Genomic DNA, 19,038 nt, shown 5'->3' on the forward strand with positions numbered 1-19,038 from the left:
TCAATAAAGCTGTTCCAACATTATTTCATGTTAGAGTATGAATTTTATAGCAGTTGTTCAGGTGCTCCACCTAACGTATCTGAGAATATGCACATTGTATTTCTTAATTGCAATTTCACTGTAGTAACAAAGCTAAACTCTTGTCCTTTGCTATGGCGGATTTGAATTTGTATCTTTTAGTTTTATTTTGATGCTCTTTCCATAGCTATACCATTCAATCCATTGCTTCCCCTACACTTCTTTGAACTGTTCTATCTCTGCCACTAAGAACATTACATTTCCCCATAGTTAACCCTGTGTTAACTATTGAGTACCAAGGAAGTTTGATTGCCTTGAATGCCATGACTGTTAGCTATTATTTAAAATACTCATTACTGGTAGTGTATTATTTTGGACTTACCGAAACCCTATTTGATAACCTATAGCACTGATGGTCTGGACAGAATTGGTTCTGAAGGTGGCCACGGTTTTTAACAGGCAATATCTCACAACATTGATTGCCTATTTGCCAATGTCCAACTGAACTGTTGAATATGGAGACAGCCTGAGTTGTTGCTCCTAAACTTCCTGTTTACTCTCTCAATGCCAAATCAGGCTGTTGGTTTCCAAGGGAGAGAGAGTGATGATGGATGAGTTGTCAACTGGAATATAAGTAGATTTGGAAGGTTGTTATGATATAGTGAGGCCCATTTGAACTTTGATGCAGAGCAGGGATTCATCCTATGCAACCAAGATACTGGAGGGAGGCAGCTAAAACGTAACCCTGAGAGGCTCACAGTGAGAATTTTTATTCTTTTCAAACCAATCAATTGAATCCATTCTGACTGTACTCCAGCTATCTGGCCTATATCTATAGAGGTTGCTTAGCTATAGGTAGATTTTATTGTGCTGAATTTGTGAACTGACATGTCGGTATTTAAACCATATTATTGGTCTAGATCAGGGGTGTCAAACTTGCACACGCCCATCCTGGTTAAGCGAAGGGAAAAAAAGTCACAATATGTCATGTGACAACGCAAGTTTGATGCCTCTGGTCTAGATCAAATGGCTCTCTCTCGATCTAACTTACTTCATAGTGGTATTAGTGAGATAAAATTGAGGGAAGATGGATTTAGCAACATTCATATATTTCACTCTAAATGTGTGGAGAGAAAAATGGGTGCTCTCCTAGCTGTCCTAACAGAACAGAAAAATATTAGGACAAAAATAAATGGCAGCCTTTCCATTTTGTTTAAGTAATAGTGGGCTGTTTTGATGTATATCCACATTTATCCCCAAACTTGTGGTAGAAAGAGAGACTACACATATATTCTTCTTTGAGGAGCTTTAATGTGCTCCACTCCATGAAACGTCAGACTATACAATGGACTCAAGACCTAGAAGACACAAACAAATCTTCAGTGATGTCCCTTATTTTTTTCTGGGGGGAAAAATGTATATTCAACTGCAAGTGCCACAACAAAGGCGGCAAACCCCCATTTGAATCCTTTGGTGATTGCGTCCATGAAAGTGACTGGTTTTGCAAAGCCACCTGAGAATCTCCATGCTTCATTGCTAGAGAAAGAAGAGACATAAGATGAAAAATTACACAATTTTGCAACTTTACCTTTTAGCCCACAGTTTAATTTACATATCATATTTTCAATACAGAATTATAACCATTTGTTTAGTCACTGTTCCAAGTTACAATGGCACTGAAGAAAATGACTTACAACTGGTTCTCACACTTAATGACCATTGCAACTTCCCTATGGTCATGTGATCATAATTTGGGTGCTGGTACTTGGCATTTATTTATGATGGTTGCACCATTGGGGTCATGTGATCAACATATACGTCCTTCCCAGCCAGCTTCTGAGAAGCAAAGACAATGGGGGAAGCCAGTTTCACTTTATAACCGCATAATTCACTTAACACTTGCAGTAATTTGCTTAACTACCATGGCAAATAAAGTCATAAATACTGGGCATGACTCACTTAACAACCCTCTTGCTTAGTAATGGAAATTCTGGTTCCAATTGTGGTTGTAAATTGCAGACTACCTGTCCTGTCCTGAAAGTTCATGTGTATAGATAAAAGCTATCTAAAATTATCTCTTCAAAATGCTTTTGAAGAGCACGTGGTGTCATCTGCACCCAAGTTGCATTTCATAAAGATAACAATTAAAAAAAACCATCTGAAAACTAAAGTTCCAGTTAAAAAATTCTAATGTTAATATTAAGGAATACAAAAGCTTGCAAAATAATGTGCAGTGTATATGTCAGAAAACCATTTTAAGGATAATATATTTTCCAGCAGAGCCTTAGGAAAACAAAATGTATGTTGAATTCAAATTGGATATTATTCAAAGTATGCACTGTACCATTTTAAAGAATCTTTTAAAATTTAAAGATGCAAATTTTCTGAAGAACTGATTCAACATCATATAGGGGAATCTACTTCTCTTGTGCAAGAATGTCCTCACAAATCCTAATTATCAGCTTTTACATTTCTATTCTAAAATTTCAGAGTCAATCTACTTTGTATTTCCAAATATAGGACAAAAAATGCTTGGAAAACAAAATGCTTAACGACTTCTCTAGAATGGGAACTTTATTTTTGTTTTGTTTCATAAAATGTGTTTTGTGATTGACTTGAACAAATGAAGGATTACATATATGCCAACTCTTACCGAAGCCATGGATCCTTGAGACCAAGCTTAGCCAACCTTTCCTGGACATTTTGCAAGGGGGTACCTTCTATTTTCCATTGCCTGTAATCAGGAAGCTCACCGTTCCCATGACCATGGCCCATAATCCTGAGAAAATATTTGTAAAAGTAAAACTGACAAAATGTACAGTGCTTGTTCATTTGGAATATTGCAAAATCAATATTGTGGAGTCCTTGGTGCTCTTTCAGCTTTGGTTGTTTGCTTGCAAATTGTTCATTACCCAATTAGGTATATGCTTTTCACCTTGGTAGTCCCTTGATTAGGTGGTTCTTTACTGCTTGAATGTTTGTTTGGTGTTTTGTCCGTTTATCTGGGTGCTGGCTATGGAGAAGGATATGTCTGGTCTTTTTGTTGTCTCTCTTGTATAGTGTGTTAACATGGTTTATTTCTATGCGTCTATTGATGGCTGATTTGTCTGAATACCCAACTTCCAGACATTTTTCAATGTTCACTGTTTCCCAGTTGAAACTGTGGTTGAATCTATAAGATTAAGGAGTTTTCATCATGTCTTATGACTGCCAGTTGATGTTCATGAATGTGCTCTGTATGGTGGCTGCTACAGTTATTACACTCCATGTTGTAGATGATTCCTATTTCTTTTTTCTTGGGCTACTGTTCTTTTGGTTTAGTTAAGGTATTTCAGATGATTTTAGGTAGTGTGCTGTAGTGATGGCATGTAGTTGTAATGTATTGGTTGTTTTGATGTATGGTAGAGTTATCCTTTCCATAGCTTGCGTTGTGCTATAGTGGATTGGTCACACACTTTTTGATAAAGTTGTGTGGGTATCTATTTTCTTGGAAGATATTGTACAGGCAACCTGTTTCCTTTTTTGAATTTTCTAGGTGTCTTATCTTAACAGTGTTCTTATACAGTTTCTCTTGTGATAGGTGGGGTTGTTACTTTGATGCAATACTTGTTTAGTGTGGGTTGCTTCTAATTTGCTATTTTTTCCCTTTGTTGATGAGGATATCCAGGAAGGGTAGTATGTTGTTTCCTTCTTCCCTATGAATATAATTCCTTTGAAGATGTTGTTTTATGTTGACTTCTCTAGTTGTTTCTTTTCATTATGATAATGAAAATGTCATCTACGTTCTAGATTCATGTTTTGGTGTAGGAATGCTAGGATTTCTAGATACTATATTACAGCCTCTGCTATGATTACAATGATCCCATGGATGTTCTTCTGGTTTGTTGGTATATCTGTCCATCAAACTGAAAGTAGGTAGTATAGCAGAAGTTGATGAGGTCCATGATTCTGGGCATTTTGATCTTAAATTTACGTGGCATATTTACACACATTCAAAAGACGTGTAAATATTTTAAGCCGCTCAGAGTCATTAGCTATGAGACGGGGGGCAAATAAATTCAATAGATAGAAAGATAGATGACAGATAGCTAAATAAACAAAAATTGCAGTAAAAAAGCAAGGAACAACAACAAGACCACAGCATATCCTCTCCAGCAGCCAACAACCAAACAAACAGGAATGAACACCAGACAACTATCAAGCAGAAAATAATACTCTTATCAAGGAACTCCATCAAAACTGGCAGGGCAAGCTACTGTATATAAACAAGGAACAACCCCAGTGGTGGAACCCCAGTTTGGACCTGTTTGCAAGAACTGGTAGTAAAACTGGCGGGAGGCCTTGCCCCCCCCCCCCCGGGATGTTGTCATCGGCGATCTGCACATCCCGTTGCGAACCGGTAGTAAAGGTAAGTAGAACCCACCCCTGAACAACCCCCACATTCTCAAGTACAGATAATAAAATGTATGCAAGCAGACAACCAAGCTTAGATAGCACTAAGGACTCCACAGTTCAAACCTGAGCTACATATATTCTCTTCTACTGAAAATCAAAATTTTCTATCATGTACATGGGAAATGTACTGCCTAATCTCCTATGGCCCAGGAAAACTGCCATGCCACATTAAAATAATCATAAATATCTGTTATAGTTATAACAGTAAGGAACTATATCTAACGATGTTTCAGAAATATTGACAATTGGCATACTTTTATTTTACCCTAAGGAGTAAAAGTAGTGTTCTATTTGCACTAGCTATATGCAATAATTTAATTCACTTAATAGTCTCCAGTAAGTGGCCAGGCAAAGTAATGTTGCTTCTGTCTATCTTTTTTGCAGGCATAGTTTTTTTATTCACATCATCTGATTAATTTGTCTGAGGTCCAACTGTTTTTTTTCACTGAAAAAAATTGCATCAATTATATAGTTTTTGGTTTTGGAAAATATTTTCCTCCAAGACAATCAATCAATCAAAATCTTATTAAAGTTACTGACCAGAATTTTATACAATTTTATGATAAGAATCACCATAAAGAAAAGTGAAATAAAAATTATTAAACAAATTCTACATTAAGATAAAACAAACAAAATAAAAAAAATCAATGCAACTACTGTAAGATTAAATATAAGAGGAATCTAAAATGGCTACTGAAACATCCAGATTATAAAGGTGACTTTAAATAATTCATTAAGTTATATTATAAGCAATAAAATTCAGCTTTATAGCTGAACAAATCTTCTCCATGTACCACTATGTAAGGAATCTTATTGTGAGTGAGAAGTCTGTTTTAAAGAAGAAAAATCAGGTGAAATTAGCATAGGTTTTAAAAGAGCAATTTAATACGCTTGCAATTTCTTATCCTCGAAATCTGGCATATGTCAAAACTGAGTAGTTCAAGCAACCAGGAATTTATCTCAGAAACTCTAGAAAGTTAAAAAAATTCCTTTTCATTATTTCCCCTCTTCTCTCTCTCTTTCAGAACTCCAACATTCTGAAGGAACTGGTAGATGTGATCTCAGAACTGCTGACTTTCAAAGATGGAGCACCAAGGAACTGCTAGATGACTGGAAAAAAGCTGATGTAGTTCCCATCTTCAAGAAAGAAAAAAAAATGGATCTAAAAAATGACATACCTATCAGTCTGACATCAATATATGGGAAGATTCTGGAAAGGATAATCAAGCAATGAATCTGTGAACAAACAAAATCATAATCAAAAGCCAACGTGGGTTTGTCAAAAACAGATCATGCCAGAGAAACTGCATTCTTTGACAATGTGACAAAATTAGAGGACCAGAGAAATGCAGTGAATATAATTTACATGGACTTCAGTGAGCTATTTGATAAGTAGACCACAATCTACTACTTTATTAAAATATGAGTTAGACAGCATCACTACCAAATGGATTTGTAACTGGCTGACCAACTGCAATCAACATGTAGTCTTTAATGCAACTGCATCTACATGGAGAGAAGTATGCAGTAGGGTACCCTAAGGTGGTGTCTTCTTAGGCCCAGTACTTTTCAATATCTTCATCAATGATTTAGATGAGGGGACAGAAGGGGAACTCATCAAATTTGCAGTTGACACCAAGCTGACAGGAACAGGCAACACTCCAGAAGATAAGCTCAAGATACAGAAGGATCTTGACAGACTTGAACACTGGGCCCTATCTAACAAAAATAAAATTCACTGTGAGAAAAGTAAAGTTCTACATTTAGGCAAGAAAAGCCAAATGATCAGGTATAGAATAGGTGGTACATAGCTGAAAAGTAGTAACTGAGAGAGGGATATTGGAGTCCTAGTGGACAATCACTTAAATATGAGCCAGCAGTGTGCTGTAGCTGACAAAAAAGGTAACACAGTCCTAGGCTGCATTAACAAGTATAGAATCAAGATCACGCAGTGTTAATACCATCTTATAATGCCTTGATAAGACTACAGTTGGAATATTGGATCCAGTTTTGGTCGCCATGATATAAAAAAGATGTTGAGACTCTAGAAAAAGTGCAACAAAGAGCAAAGTGCAGAGAAGAGCAAGAAAGATGATTAGAGGACTGGAAGCTAAAACATAAGAACAGCTGCAGAAATTGGCTATGTCTAATGAAAAGTTTAATGAAAAGAAAGACTGGGGTGATATGACAGCAGTATTCTAATATCTAAGGGGCTGCCACAAAGAAGTAGCACCTGAAGGCAGGACAAGAAGCAATGGATGGAAACCAATCAAGGGGAGAATAAACCTAAAACTAAAGATAAATTTCTTAACAGAACAATTAATCAATGGAATGACTTGCCTCAAGAAGTTGTGGGTGATTCAAAACTGAAAGATTTTAAGAAGAGATTGGATAACCATTTGTCTGAAATGTTATAGGGTTTCCTATTTGAACAAAGGGTTGGACTAGAGGACCTCCAGGTCCCTTCCAACTTTGTTATTCTGTCTGTCACTAGCAATCTTTGACACATGAGTTGTTTTTAAAGTGGCTACTACAGGAAGGAGATAAAAAATGGGACATTCTTCCCATGCCCTTTCACTTAATTACCTTTGGAACCATCTTTTCTCCATTTTTCCTCTTTTCTTATATGGTAACCAATGTCATGCTGTCCATTCCTCCACCATGGATGTTGAGAGCACTTGCATAGTGCTTTGTCTGATCTCAGGCTTTTTACTTGTCATCTTCAGCTATTATTGCATCACAATGGTTGGATCAATGTCATTGGTATGCAAAGCTTAAAGCTTATGATGTATCATAGCAGTGCAATGCCTTCTCATCACCCAATTTTGTGATTTAAAAAAGCATTTCTGTATCTTCGAATTCACTAATGGATGTTCCTGTACAGCATACTTGTTTCCAACGCCAACTGAAGTGTCTATTTTCATTACCATTTAAGAGATATTAAGCCAATAAATCCTGAATTAAAAACAGCATTTAAAACAATTCCACTGTAACCACGGCTACATCTGTCAATATAAATTTATCTTAGATGCATACCTGTATACAATTTGTAAATCTTTAAAAGGTGGGCTAAATGTCAATATGTATAACTTGATGCTCCAATACATGAATTACAGAGCAATATTACCTTGCCTTTCCTGCAAGGGTTATCCCGTAGAGTCTTATCTATCTGTCTGGTCAACCAGGAAAATCGGTTTATTAAAAGCGCAACGGGCCTATTAGTAATCTATTTGTTTTTAACGATATAGTCAGTGGCCATTCAAGAAGAAAGGGCAGTTACCCACTGCTTCAAAGACGTCAGGCATTATATCCATGACTCTCGCCTCTTCGATGAAACCTTTTTTCCTAACAGAAGCAGGTATTTATGGAAAGAAAAGACGGAAACTTGGGATTGGGAAGAGAAAGGGACCTGCATCCAAAATAGCCCATACCTGATATTCAGAGAGCCTTCTTCACAATGTCAAGAAATCAAAGCGGAAACGGAAACTGGAACGGTTCGACGCCGCTAATCTACCCGGAACAACGAAGCCGCTTGAGGAGGTTCCGTAGGAAAGTTCTTTCCGCCTTTTACTTGGCTCCGCCCCCTTCGCGCGGACTCCGACCGGCGATTCCCAGCCGGCCATAAGACCTCTTCCCGTCCTTCCCCCTCCCTCCACACGTGTTTTCCCACGGGCGCGCGCACTCGGAGGGGGAGAAAAGGAAGCCAATGAAGGCTGTCATTGTTAGGGGCGGGCTGCTGTCCAATGGGCGGGCTCCTTCTTTCGTTGCCGTGCTTGCTGACGGGCCGGAGGCGGCTGGAGGGGGAGGGATTGGCGGTAGCGCCGGTACCAATGGTGGCGAGTGCTGCGGTGAAGAGACGCTCCTGAGTTGGCGCCCGGCTTTCTGCCGCCGCGAGCAGAGGAAGGACGTCGGTAGGTAGTCGCCTCCCGCTCTCCCCTCGCTCTCGGTAGAAAGGACGGGGCAGCGGCTGCCAGGCACCCGGGAACTCCGCCGCTCCTTCGCCGGACTCGCGAGCTGCAGTGACAGCTGCCCTTTGCACCCTGGAAGCCACCCCCTCCCCCCACGGGCACTTGTCGCTTTTCCCAGGCCGGTTGGGGTTCCCCTCCTCGCCCTTCCTGCTTCCCTGATCCTCCAGAGGGGTCATCGCTCTGCCTTCCTTCTTCCTTCCTGGCCAGAGCCAGCAGATTGCCACTGTCCTCTCCATCTCCTCCACGCACTCCTTGGATGTGACGAAGCTTTTCGCCCTCTTTCTTCCTCTGCCTTCCTCTTTTCCGTAGAACACCGGTAGCGAAGTCCCGGTCCAGCTCCCGCAGATCTTGCCGCTTTCCCTCGTTTCCGGATAAATTACGACCTTCTCATAATCGTTTTGTGTTTATAAAGTGACGTGGTATTTTCCTGAGAGGATGAGGCCTCTTTGCTCCTTTGCAATCCGAGCTTTTGCGAAGGAGTAGCAAGCAATACACTTTTTTTCTTTTTTCTCAAGATAAAACGTAAGCTACCTTTCCAGCTAGAGTTTGTTTTGATCTGGTTTGAACTCGTCCCGGAGTTGTTTAGTAGTCTCCCTTTCTAACCTTAAATGAAGTCCCTTTAACTAACATTTCTTTCTACACTGATGGCTTCCTGGGAGTTGTTGTCTTATAATTGTTATAAGATGAAGAATATAGTAAATAGATGTATGAATACATCTGACAAAGAGATGTTATGTAACATTTTAGCTACATTGCTTATACAAATATTCATTTAGTAAATTGACTCTTGGGTAAGCAAATGAACACATTACCTACATGTAAAAACACCCTCCCTGCAATATTTATTACTTCTGCTTCAGTTTCACAATTTATACAGGTAAAGGAGAAAAACTATATAACCACATTACTGTATTTAGTTTCCATAAAATCATAGGTTTAATCGGTGGGCTATAAATATGTCAATTTCTTTGTCACGGGGAGCAGAAACTTCCATTCTGTAAATCGGCAAAGGAAGGTAAGTGAATATCAGTGTTTAAAAAAGGGCATTAATTTGTTAGTTATATTTTTATTCCCTCAAGTTATTACATACAGCATTCAGAGTGTCTGTTAAAGAACATAGGATTTACAAGTCAAATTTGTACAAATGCCACTAAGCTGTCATGGTTATTGATGTATCTACAATATTTTGTGGATATATTATCTATACTATTTTGGTGGAAGCTACAAACATTTGAGTATATATATTTGCTTCCTCGTTCAGTTAAAACTACTAAATATTTGCTTATTTATGCTATATTTGTTTGATTGATTTATATAGCAGCCTCTGTGTGTGTGTGTGTGTGTGTGTGTGTATAGGGAGAGAGATGAAAATAATAACAAAAAATAGTGTTAGTGCAGTCAGTCGCACTAACAGTCCTGACGTTTTGCAGATTCTACATCGCCATTACCAGATCCTCAAGCAAAAAGGCAAATCATGTCTTCAGGCCCTTTCAGAAGACCAGTAAAGTTGGGATCAATCTGACTTAATCCATATTTTATGTATCTTTTTGAAAATTAGATTAATAATTCCTATTATACAAGAAAATGTTTTTCAATCATTTTTATGTTAAAACGTTCAGAAGAATCTCAATTATGGCCTTTTAATAAATTCTTAGAAATTTATTTCTCTGGGAAGTTTATAATAATTATAGATGAAAGAATAGAAAACAGCAAGATTAAATTATACCATTTAGTTTTATTTTATTTTTTTCATAGTTGACTGCTTCTTTAGAATAAGATTTGACAGATGGTTGACCTTTCTGTTTCCTGGGATGGTTACAAGCTTGATGACAGTAAAATTGTTTTTACCCTACAGACTTCCTTTCACATAGGAGCAAAAGCCAATCAGTAGTATTTTCATGGATAAAAGGAGAGTTTCAGCTATAAAATATTTCATTGAGCTTATTTACCGGTATCTGTCATACAAATGGTGTTAAGATGTACAATTTCATGTTACTGTTAAATGTACATAACATATGCCACCGTTTCAGAAACACTTTAGTTCTGCTTGGTAATAACTGATGTTAAGAGTACGTTTATTTTGATTTTAGTTCTTCATAAATGGAAGATCTGACTATTATACAAGTTGATCTTGGGGAATGCAAATTATTTTTATTTCTTGAAATTGGACCTGTTATCATAATCAAGATATGTCTCTGGACTCTAGTAAGGTTGGGCAAAAGTATACAGTAGTTTTCTTTGCATGCTAGTGCTAAAGGGCACATTCATTTTTTTACAAAGAAGATTTTACTATAAATCCAACTTGTATATAAAGGTTTTAAGTGGAAAAGAAGCTACAATTCACTGTCATTTTGACTTATTGTTTACATCGAGAGTGACATCATAGGCTTTTTAGCTCCTTGCCTCTCTTTCTTGAAAATAATATTTCAGACAAGTGGACTTTGCACCCCCCAAAATATATATATATAAATAATGGACAATATTAAATAAAGAGGTAATGATAGATATAGAAAGCTGGCTGTGTGGGTCACTCTCTCTCAGTCTAGTCCACTTCACAGGGTGGCGGTTATGGGAAAAATAGGAGGCAGGAGTATTAGGTATATTTCCTGTCAAAAATATATATTACAGGTGGGATTAAAATTTAATAACAACAATATCAACAACACTGGCATATTTTAAGTGCCTTGAAATGCTGTTTCCCTTCTACACATTTTCCTTTATTTTTATGTTCCAAATTATTTTTTGCTAATAATGCTAAAATTATAAAAATTAAGTGTTATAAAGAAGTGGCTACAGTGATAGATGAGCAGCTTGATGGGTGCTATTAAGTGATTGCACTTTATAAGCTAGTGCCCACCTAACATTTTACTCCACGACACAGCATAGCTTCTGTGCTGTATTTTTTGTATTTTGCCTGTCCATATTTCAATATGGGTGGGGGTTAGCATGTAAAAGTTAGCATGGCATATGCTTTGAGAAGCTTGGATATAGGGGCAAATACACAAAACCAGGGGTGAAATGCTCCCAGTTCGGACCGGATCGCCCGATCCAGTAGCAGTGGAGGCTGGTCGTTCGGAGAACCGGTAGCAAAAATCCCTGCCCCTCCCCCCCCCTCCCCCATGCCCAGCTGAGTTGCACAATCATCAGAGGCTTTTTAAAAAAAAATTTAAAGCATTTTTTCTACAACCTCTTTGGCTGAAAAAATGCTTTTAAAAGTAAAAAAAAAGCCTCTGATGATCGCGCGGCTCAGCTGGGATCGTCAAAGAGGTTGTTGAAAAAATGCTTTTAAAAGCCTCTGAGATCCCAGCTGAATTGCCTGATTGGCAGAGGTTTTTTTTCTTTTAAAAGCCTCTGACCATCCAAGCTGAGTTGCCTGATCGGCAGAGGCTTTTTTTCTTTTAAATGCCTCGGACAATCCAAGCTGAGTTGCCTGATTGGCAGAGGCTTTTAAAAGAAAAAAAGCCTCTGCCGATCAGGCAACTCAGCTGCGATCATCAGAGTCTTTTGAAAGCATTTTTTTACAACCTCTTTGCCGAAGAGGTTGTAGAAAAAATGGTTTTAAAAGTAAAAGTAAAAAAAAAAAAAAAGGCCACGCCCACCCTGTCACATTACCCCCCCAACCAAGCCACGCCCACAGAACTGGTAGTAACGAATTTTAGATTTCACCACTGCACAAAACATAATTACATATGTATAGTTGCATGTGTCCTTTTGGATTATGAACTTTAGTCTAAAAACAATGAACTCCTGTGTACCCAAAGAGGCTTTAAATTTGCTCTCAGATGCTGCTCCTGCATATCACAAGACAAACAATTTGTGAAATTCCTTCCAAGCATGCAAATTAAATTGATTTTGCTTCTTATGCATAGTTGAAGCAAAATGTTTTGTAACATGCTTTCTGGTTTTATGCCATGTGTTCATCATTTTAGTATTCCTATTTGTACATAATGTCTTCTTGAAGAACAGTTAGAATTCATATTTAAACATTTTAATAATGAAAAATAAATATCTTTGAAGATTAACTGTTATAGTTTCCAAAGACCTGCTAATAAGGGAACATTTTAGAGGAGAACAGTTTTATTTGTCTTATTACAACAGAATAACAGAGTTGGAAGGGACTTTGGACTTCTAGTCCAGCCCTCTTCTCAAGCAGGAGAGTCTATATCAGTAATGGCTAACCTTTTTGGTGCCAAGTGCCCTAAGTGCATCCGCGCACCAGTGGTGGGTTGATCCCGATTCTGTCCGGTTCTATAGAACCGATAGTAAAACCGGTGGGAGCCTCTGCCCACCCGCCATGACGTCATCATGGGTGATCTGCACATGTGCAGAAGTTTCTGCGCATGTGCAGAAACGCGTCCGTGCTCCCGCTGCAAACCGGTTGTAAAGGTAAGTGGAGTCCACCCCTGGCGCGTGTGCCCGAACCCCCAAAATGCAATTTGAGCACCCCCGCACATGCGCCCCGTCCCCCCGCGCTCTGTTTTGGCTTCCATGTTGGTGCAGGAGGCTTTCCAGGCCCAAAATGGGGCGCAGGGGAGTCTCAGGCAGCCCTTCCCCCGTGCCCCGTTTTGGCTGGTAGGTGCAGGCAGCAGAAATGGAGTAGAAAGGTGGGGTGCGCAGGGGGAACCTGCGGAGATCGGGGAAGGCACGGGTGGCAGAAATGGAGGAGAAAGGTAGGGCATACTGTGGGGAACCTGCAGAGATTGGGGAAACCCCCCCCCCACGCGGCAAAGATCCAAAGACCAGCTGGCTGGTGGGAGGTATGCGCACATGCGTGGTGAAGATGGGCTGGAGCGATGGCTGGTGTGCCCACTGAGAGGGTTCTGCATGCCACCTGTGGCACGCATGCCATAGGTTCGCCATTACGGCTCTATACTATTTCAGACAGGTGGCTCTTCTTAAAAGCCTCCAATGATGGAGCACCCACAACTTCCGAAGGCAAGCTTTTCCACTGTTGATTGTTCTCACTGTCAAGAAAATTTCTCCTTACTTCTAGGTTGGATCTCTCTTTGATTAGTTTCCATTCATTGTTTCTTTTCTTGCCTTTGGGTACTTTGGAAAATAGGTTGACCTCCTCTTTCTTTGCGGCAGCCCTTCAAATATTGGAACACTGCCATTATGTCAGCCCTGGTCTTTCTTTTCACTACTAACCATACCCAATTCCTGCAGCTGTTTTAGTCTTCAGGCCCCTAATCATCTTTGTTCCTCTTCTCTGCACTTTTTCCAAAGTCTCAACATCTTTTTTATAATGTGATCAAAACTGGATGCATTTAGATTCTGCATAAATCTAACATAGGAAAGTTATAAATCTTCCTTTGTTAGATTTTAGTACCCAGTCAGATATCTAGTTCAACATATTGACATATGGCTAGTAAAGGTCCTCAAAATATTTGATAAAATTTCTTTTGTTAAATCACATGCCTTTTTGCAAAATGTAGTTTTTGTTGGTTCTGCAGATGTAAAACAGTTTTATTAGGAAGAAATGCTGCACTGTATGGATAAGAAAGTAACTATTTTATGTACATGGAGTACATGGCGTAATTGAGAATACTCTCAAGCTGCCATCTAATTAAAAGTACAGTGAGAGCTTATGTCCTGAAAGAGCCCAATGTTGTATAATACTTAAGAGTGATCCATTAAAATCTCTACCTAGCAATATAGTTTGCTGTATAACACAGGTAGTCCTTGATTTATAACCACAATTGAGCCCAGAATTTTTGTTGTTAAGTGAGAAATGTGTTAAGTGAGTTTTACTCCATTTAACAACCTTTCTTGCCTCAGTTGTTAAATGAATCACTGCAGTTGATAAGTTAGTAACCCAGTTGTTAATTGAATCTGGCTTCCCCATTGATTGCTTGTCAAAAGATTTGAAAAGATGATCACATAACTTTGGGACACAGCAACAGTCATAAATATGAAGCAGTTGACCACCATCTGAATTTTGATCACATGACCATGGTGATGCTGCAAAAGTTGTAACTGTGAAAAAGTCATAAGTCACTTTTTTCAGTGCCATTGTAATTTTGAACAGTCACTAAATGAACTGTTGTAAGTTGAGGACTACCTGTACTGAGCCAGTCACTCACTCTCAGCCCTGTGTACCATACAGAGTTTTTTGTAGGAATAGAATGAGGGAAACTCTCATGTAAAAACTAATGTAGAAACTGTCAACCCTTAAATTTTCAGAGAAAAAATGAATTATAAATTCAGTAAAATGTGTATTGTTAAAGCTGCTGCTGTTTCGGTTTTTTATTTAATTGGATTTTAAAGTTTAAAGCAGGCTTTTCTTATGCAAATGTCAGTACGGTGAAACCTGGTTGCAATAAATAAAATCTCCATTGCATTTCATTTTATATCATTTTATGTCATTTGCGTAATGACATAAGCATGGGTAGCCTCAATTTAAAGGACAGTAGGGAATGACTGACACTTCCCCTGCCTCATTAATTCATTTAAATGAAATGTTATTGTACAAAGTATAATATTTTGTTCTCAGAGACTTAATTTAATTGATCTTCACAAGCAAAGTTTTATTTTCTCCATACATCTGATATTTAATTTGCTATATACTTGAAGATTCATAGAGACCCAATAATTTTGTGGTCCATTTGTTCAGACTGAGAAAAAGAACATTTCAGATCCTGAGAAAAAGATCTAAAGGAAGTTCTTATCTATCTGAGAACTATCAAACTGGGACTCAATGAAGTCATGTGCTTGCAGAAATTTGCTTTTGGGATCAGTCTACCAAATCAATAAACTTCAGTTCAAGCTATATTTTGTAGTTAGATAGTTGAATTTTGTAATGTCCTTTGTGCTTTGGTGCGCATTGACTTCCAAAATAAATTCTTGACTCTTACTTTGTGCAAATAACAAAAATACATTTTGCCTAAGATCAAAATAGTACTACAGTTGTGAATAGCCAGTAACTATAATTGGTTAATTCTAAAGTTGTAATTTTATTCATATTCGTTATAGAAAACATTAGTATGATTACCTGGGAAAGAAAAGTGGATATAATTGGACATGATTATCTGGAGAAAACAGACCTAGGAATACACAGCTTGGTACTCTTCAGATATTTTAGTCTATAGATTTCACAACCGTTTCCTATACCTTATATACATTTGCACATTGTCATAGCATAACGGCAAAAGGATGGAGATTGTGTTGTAATTTAATAGTGCATGTTTTTTCATTTAGGCATCATTGTGGTTAGAAATAAAGTGAACTATATCAGACACTGATATATATATACAGGTAGTCCTCAACGTAACGACCACAATTGAGCCCAAAAGTGATGCTGCTAAATGAGAAATTTATTAAGTGAGATTTGCCCTGTTTTACAACTTTTCTTGCCCCATTTGTTAAGTGAATCACAGTAGTTGTTAAATTAGTAACACTGTTGTTAAGTGAATCTGGCTACCCCATTGACTTTGCATATCAGAAAGTTGCAAAAGGTGATCATGTGATCCCGGAATACTGCAACCGTCATAAATATGAAGCAGTTGTCAAGCATCCAAATTTAAATCACATGACAATGGGGATGCTGCAATAGTCATAAGTGTGAAAAATGGTCATAAGTCACTTTGTCATCATAACTTTGAATGGTCACTAAATGAACTGTTGTAAGTTGCGGAGTATCTGTACATACATATAATCATATACATATGGATGGGAGGAGAAATTAATAGGATGTATGAATCCATTATTTGCTGTTTGGAGTTGGTGGGGTTTCTTAAAAGTAAAATAGATGTATTAAACCTCCTAGAGGCTTAACATACTGTACATTTTACTTCTTGTTTCCTTTTAAAAATAATTTCATTTGCATTGATAAATTTGGTCACTTCTACAAAATGTTGGTGATGCAATTAAAGACCTCAGCAAAAGTACTGGAGAGCCACTTACATCTGACTTGAGTGAGTTTGAACAAGAAACTTGAAAGATGGACGTCTAAATAAAATAACATTTTGCATTCGTTGGTTTTTAGTCTCATTATTTGTTACTACTACTGAAAGTTAGATAAGGACCACTCATACTGTAGATGTTACTTCAGCCATAGTTAATTCCACTCATCATTTGGATATTTTTTTGATTTGGGTTTAGTGTCAAAAACTGCATCAGCCTCAGTTAGCTTTCTTATTCTTTTACTCTGATACAGTACTGTCAACAGTATTATTGAAGTTGTTATGTTCTTAAAATTACCACAGCTGGTAAGTGTAATTATCAGACACTGAATCACCAAACGTGTATACCTTCCTGAAAAAAGATGTTTTCTTGTTTCTATTTTAATTGGACTCTGGTTCTTTGACAGAGTCGGAATTAAGATATAACAAGTCAAGAGACACTGATTTAAATGTACTGTTTAGGTTCTGTTTGAATAAATATTATGATAAAACTGAAACAGTTTAGAAATATTTGTGGCTTCAGTTTTCTCTGTCTGTTCAATCTAAGTGTAACTGCAGAATTAAGTTATATGACATACTTTGTTTATGCATCCTTTGCTATGCCTTCCTGTGTTTATCATTTTTCCCTTACAAGTAGTCCTTGCTTAATGATTGTTTGCTCAGTGATCAGTCAGAGTTATGATGGAACCACCAAGAGGTACTTATGACCAGTGGTGGGATTCAAGTAATTTAACAACCGGTTCTCTACCCTAATGATTTCTTCCAACAACCGGTTTGCCAAACTGTTCACAAAGTTAACAACCGGTTCTCCCGAAGTGGTGCGAACTGGCTGAATCCCACTACTGCTTATGACCCAATTCTGGAGCTCCAATGGCAGCAGTAACCCTTCCCCCCCCCCGGTCACATGATTGCATTTCGGGTGCTTAGCAACTGGCTCACTTTCCTAGCCTGTTGCAGCATTCTGTGGTCATGAGACTTCAATTTACAATGTTTTTACATCATCCATAGGAATGAATAGACTTGATTTAGTACCGCTGCATTTGCTTTTCAACTGAGGTGTTGGCCTAATAGCTGCTGCAAAAAAAGTCATAAAAATGGGTCGGTCACATGAGTGCCTTGATTTACCACTGTTATGATTTATGACAGAAATTCTAGCCTCCATTACTGTTATAAATCAGGAATTACCTGTACTCCTTTGCTGTCCTCTACCATCAAGTTTGTATTTTATAGGGAAAGTCTACCCTTGTATTTGGTTCTGTCTTATTGTAAATTAATATTTCAGTGTCTTTATTGCTAGTTGGGGGGGTGTATTCAATGTCGATTGAATTTAATGTGATGCAATCTTTACTTTGTATAGGATGGCAGTAGATAGCAAATTTGGCAAGGATGTATCATAGTCAATCAAATTAATTTTTCAGAAATGCTTTCAGCTAAACTAATGTTATGGTGTACCTAGGCATCACTCTAACTTATAGTTTTTCCTAATTCTAAGTAAAGTGCTTTTTTAGAAGATTCTTGGAACTATAATTTATTACTTGCCAAATGTGACTCAATAGCATGATATGGCTTTAAGAAAGGGCTGCAAGTATTAGATTATATCAGTAAAAATACATTTTCTAGGGCATAGAAAGTATTTATTGCATTGTACCAGTTCTCGGCTCTGATTAATCCTACTTTGACTATTCTGCCCAAATCTGGAGATCATAGTTTTAGAAGGATTTGGACAAACTGGAACAGGTTCAGAGAACTTGTCTATACCAGTTAAAACTGACCTGAAAAGGGGAATGAGAGAACTGAATGGGCTTAGTGTTATGATGGGGATGTAGTAGCATTAATCAGAGACACGCACCAACTGCTCATACATTAAGACTTGGTCACCACAGTGGATACATTGAAACAGTGGCTGATTCTTAAATGAATGGGAGTTGAATTCAGTGACCTGAATCCCCACTTCCTACTTCATTCTATATATATTTTTAGACCCTATATTATTTTTGTGTTTCTTTTCTAAAACTGACAGGAACTTCATTGCTAGTTTATAACTCTTGTTGAAACTCAGCAAGAGCTCTGAAAATAACAAAAAGTGTGTGTGTGGGGGGGAGAGTTATAAAGTACCTATCTATCCTTTGTCATAGGAGAATCTAAGGTTCCTACTACTTTTGTTCAAGCATTTTAGCAGCCTTTTTGATTAGATTAAGTATCTGACTGCAAATGTTTGAACAATCCTAGTATTTAAATCTTAGGATGTTAGCTATCCCTGTAAGACTGAATTTGTGTGAAGGTGATATTCTTAGACTGAGATACTATTGTTAACATACGTTTGCCTGAATTTATGTAAAGGTTGTATCTAGATTCTAACAATGAAGTGAAATGTCAGAGAACTTCACATGATTTTTAACAACTTAAGTTGGCAGACAACACATTTGTGCTGTTATTTAATTAAGAATAAAAATAAGTGACAAGGTTTGGAAATCTGAAGTTATTTGTCATCTTGCTATAGTGATTGTGCAGCAATATTGAAAGTGATTGGTAAAGGGGGTTCACCATGTCCAGCTGCAAACATCTAGCTGATAAATATTAGAGGGCAGCAAAGAGGTTGAACTATAGTGGCTCTTTACTGCCATTTAGTGGGATTAGCTGGGTTTTTGCAGCTCATTTATGACAAACTTATCTTTAAGTGACATGACTGATGTTGT

At 37.8% G+C, this 19,038-nt stretch overlaps 2 protein-coding genes across 5 annotated transcripts in view; one reads left to right on the forward strand and one right to left on the reverse strand.

Annotated features, from left to right (window-relative positions):
- Positions 1 to 1,309: 1,309 nt before the first annotated feature.
- On the reverse strand, positions 1,310 to 8,061 carry LOC139309113 (NADH dehydrogenase [ubiquinone] 1 beta subcomplex subunit 3-like). Of its 3 annotated transcripts, none has more exons than XM_070933259.1 (3): positions 7,905 to 8,061; positions 2,672 to 2,797; positions 1,310 to 1,554 (listed from the first exon to the last, which is right to left on the reverse strand). In XM_070933259.1, the coding sequence occupies exons 2-3, from the start codon at positions 2,791 to 2,793 to the stop codon at positions 1,398 to 1,400; spliced, it is 279 nt and encodes a 92-aa protein (XP_070789360.1). In that variant the 5' UTR covers positions 2,794 to 2,797; positions 7,905 to 8,061; the 3' UTR covers positions 1,310 to 1,397. The 3 variants fall into 3 exon arrangements, with proteins under 3 accessions (XP_070789360.1, XP_070789359.1, XP_070789361.1); XM_070933258.1 differs by lacking the exon at positions 7,905 to 8,061 and adding an exon at positions 7,060 to 7,187; XM_070933260.1 differs by lacking the exon at positions 7,905 to 8,061 and adding an exon at positions 5,652 to 5,709.
- Positions 8,062 to 8,230: 169 nt separating this feature from the next.
- HYCC2 (hyccin PI4KA lipid kinase complex subunit 2) overlaps positions 8,231 to 19,038 on the forward strand; it is an 80,083-nt gene continuing 69,275 nt past the window's right edge. For both annotated transcript variants that reach the window (XM_070933257.1, XM_070933256.1), the window contains exon 1: positions 8,231 to 8,384. The gene's annotated coding sequence lies outside the window, so the exon portion shown is untranslated. The remainder of the gene's footprint in view (positions 8,385 to 19,038) is intronic.

Source organism: Pituophis catenifer, unplaced genomic scaffold (assembly GCF_029215685.1).
Source record: "Pituophis catenifer annectens isolate HBS135680 unplaced genomic scaffold, rPitCat1.0.hap2 SCAF_1, whole genome shotgun sequence".
NCBI classification, from domain to species: Eukaryota; Metazoa; Chordata; class Lepidosauria; order Squamata; family Colubridae; genus Pituophis; species Pituophis catenifer.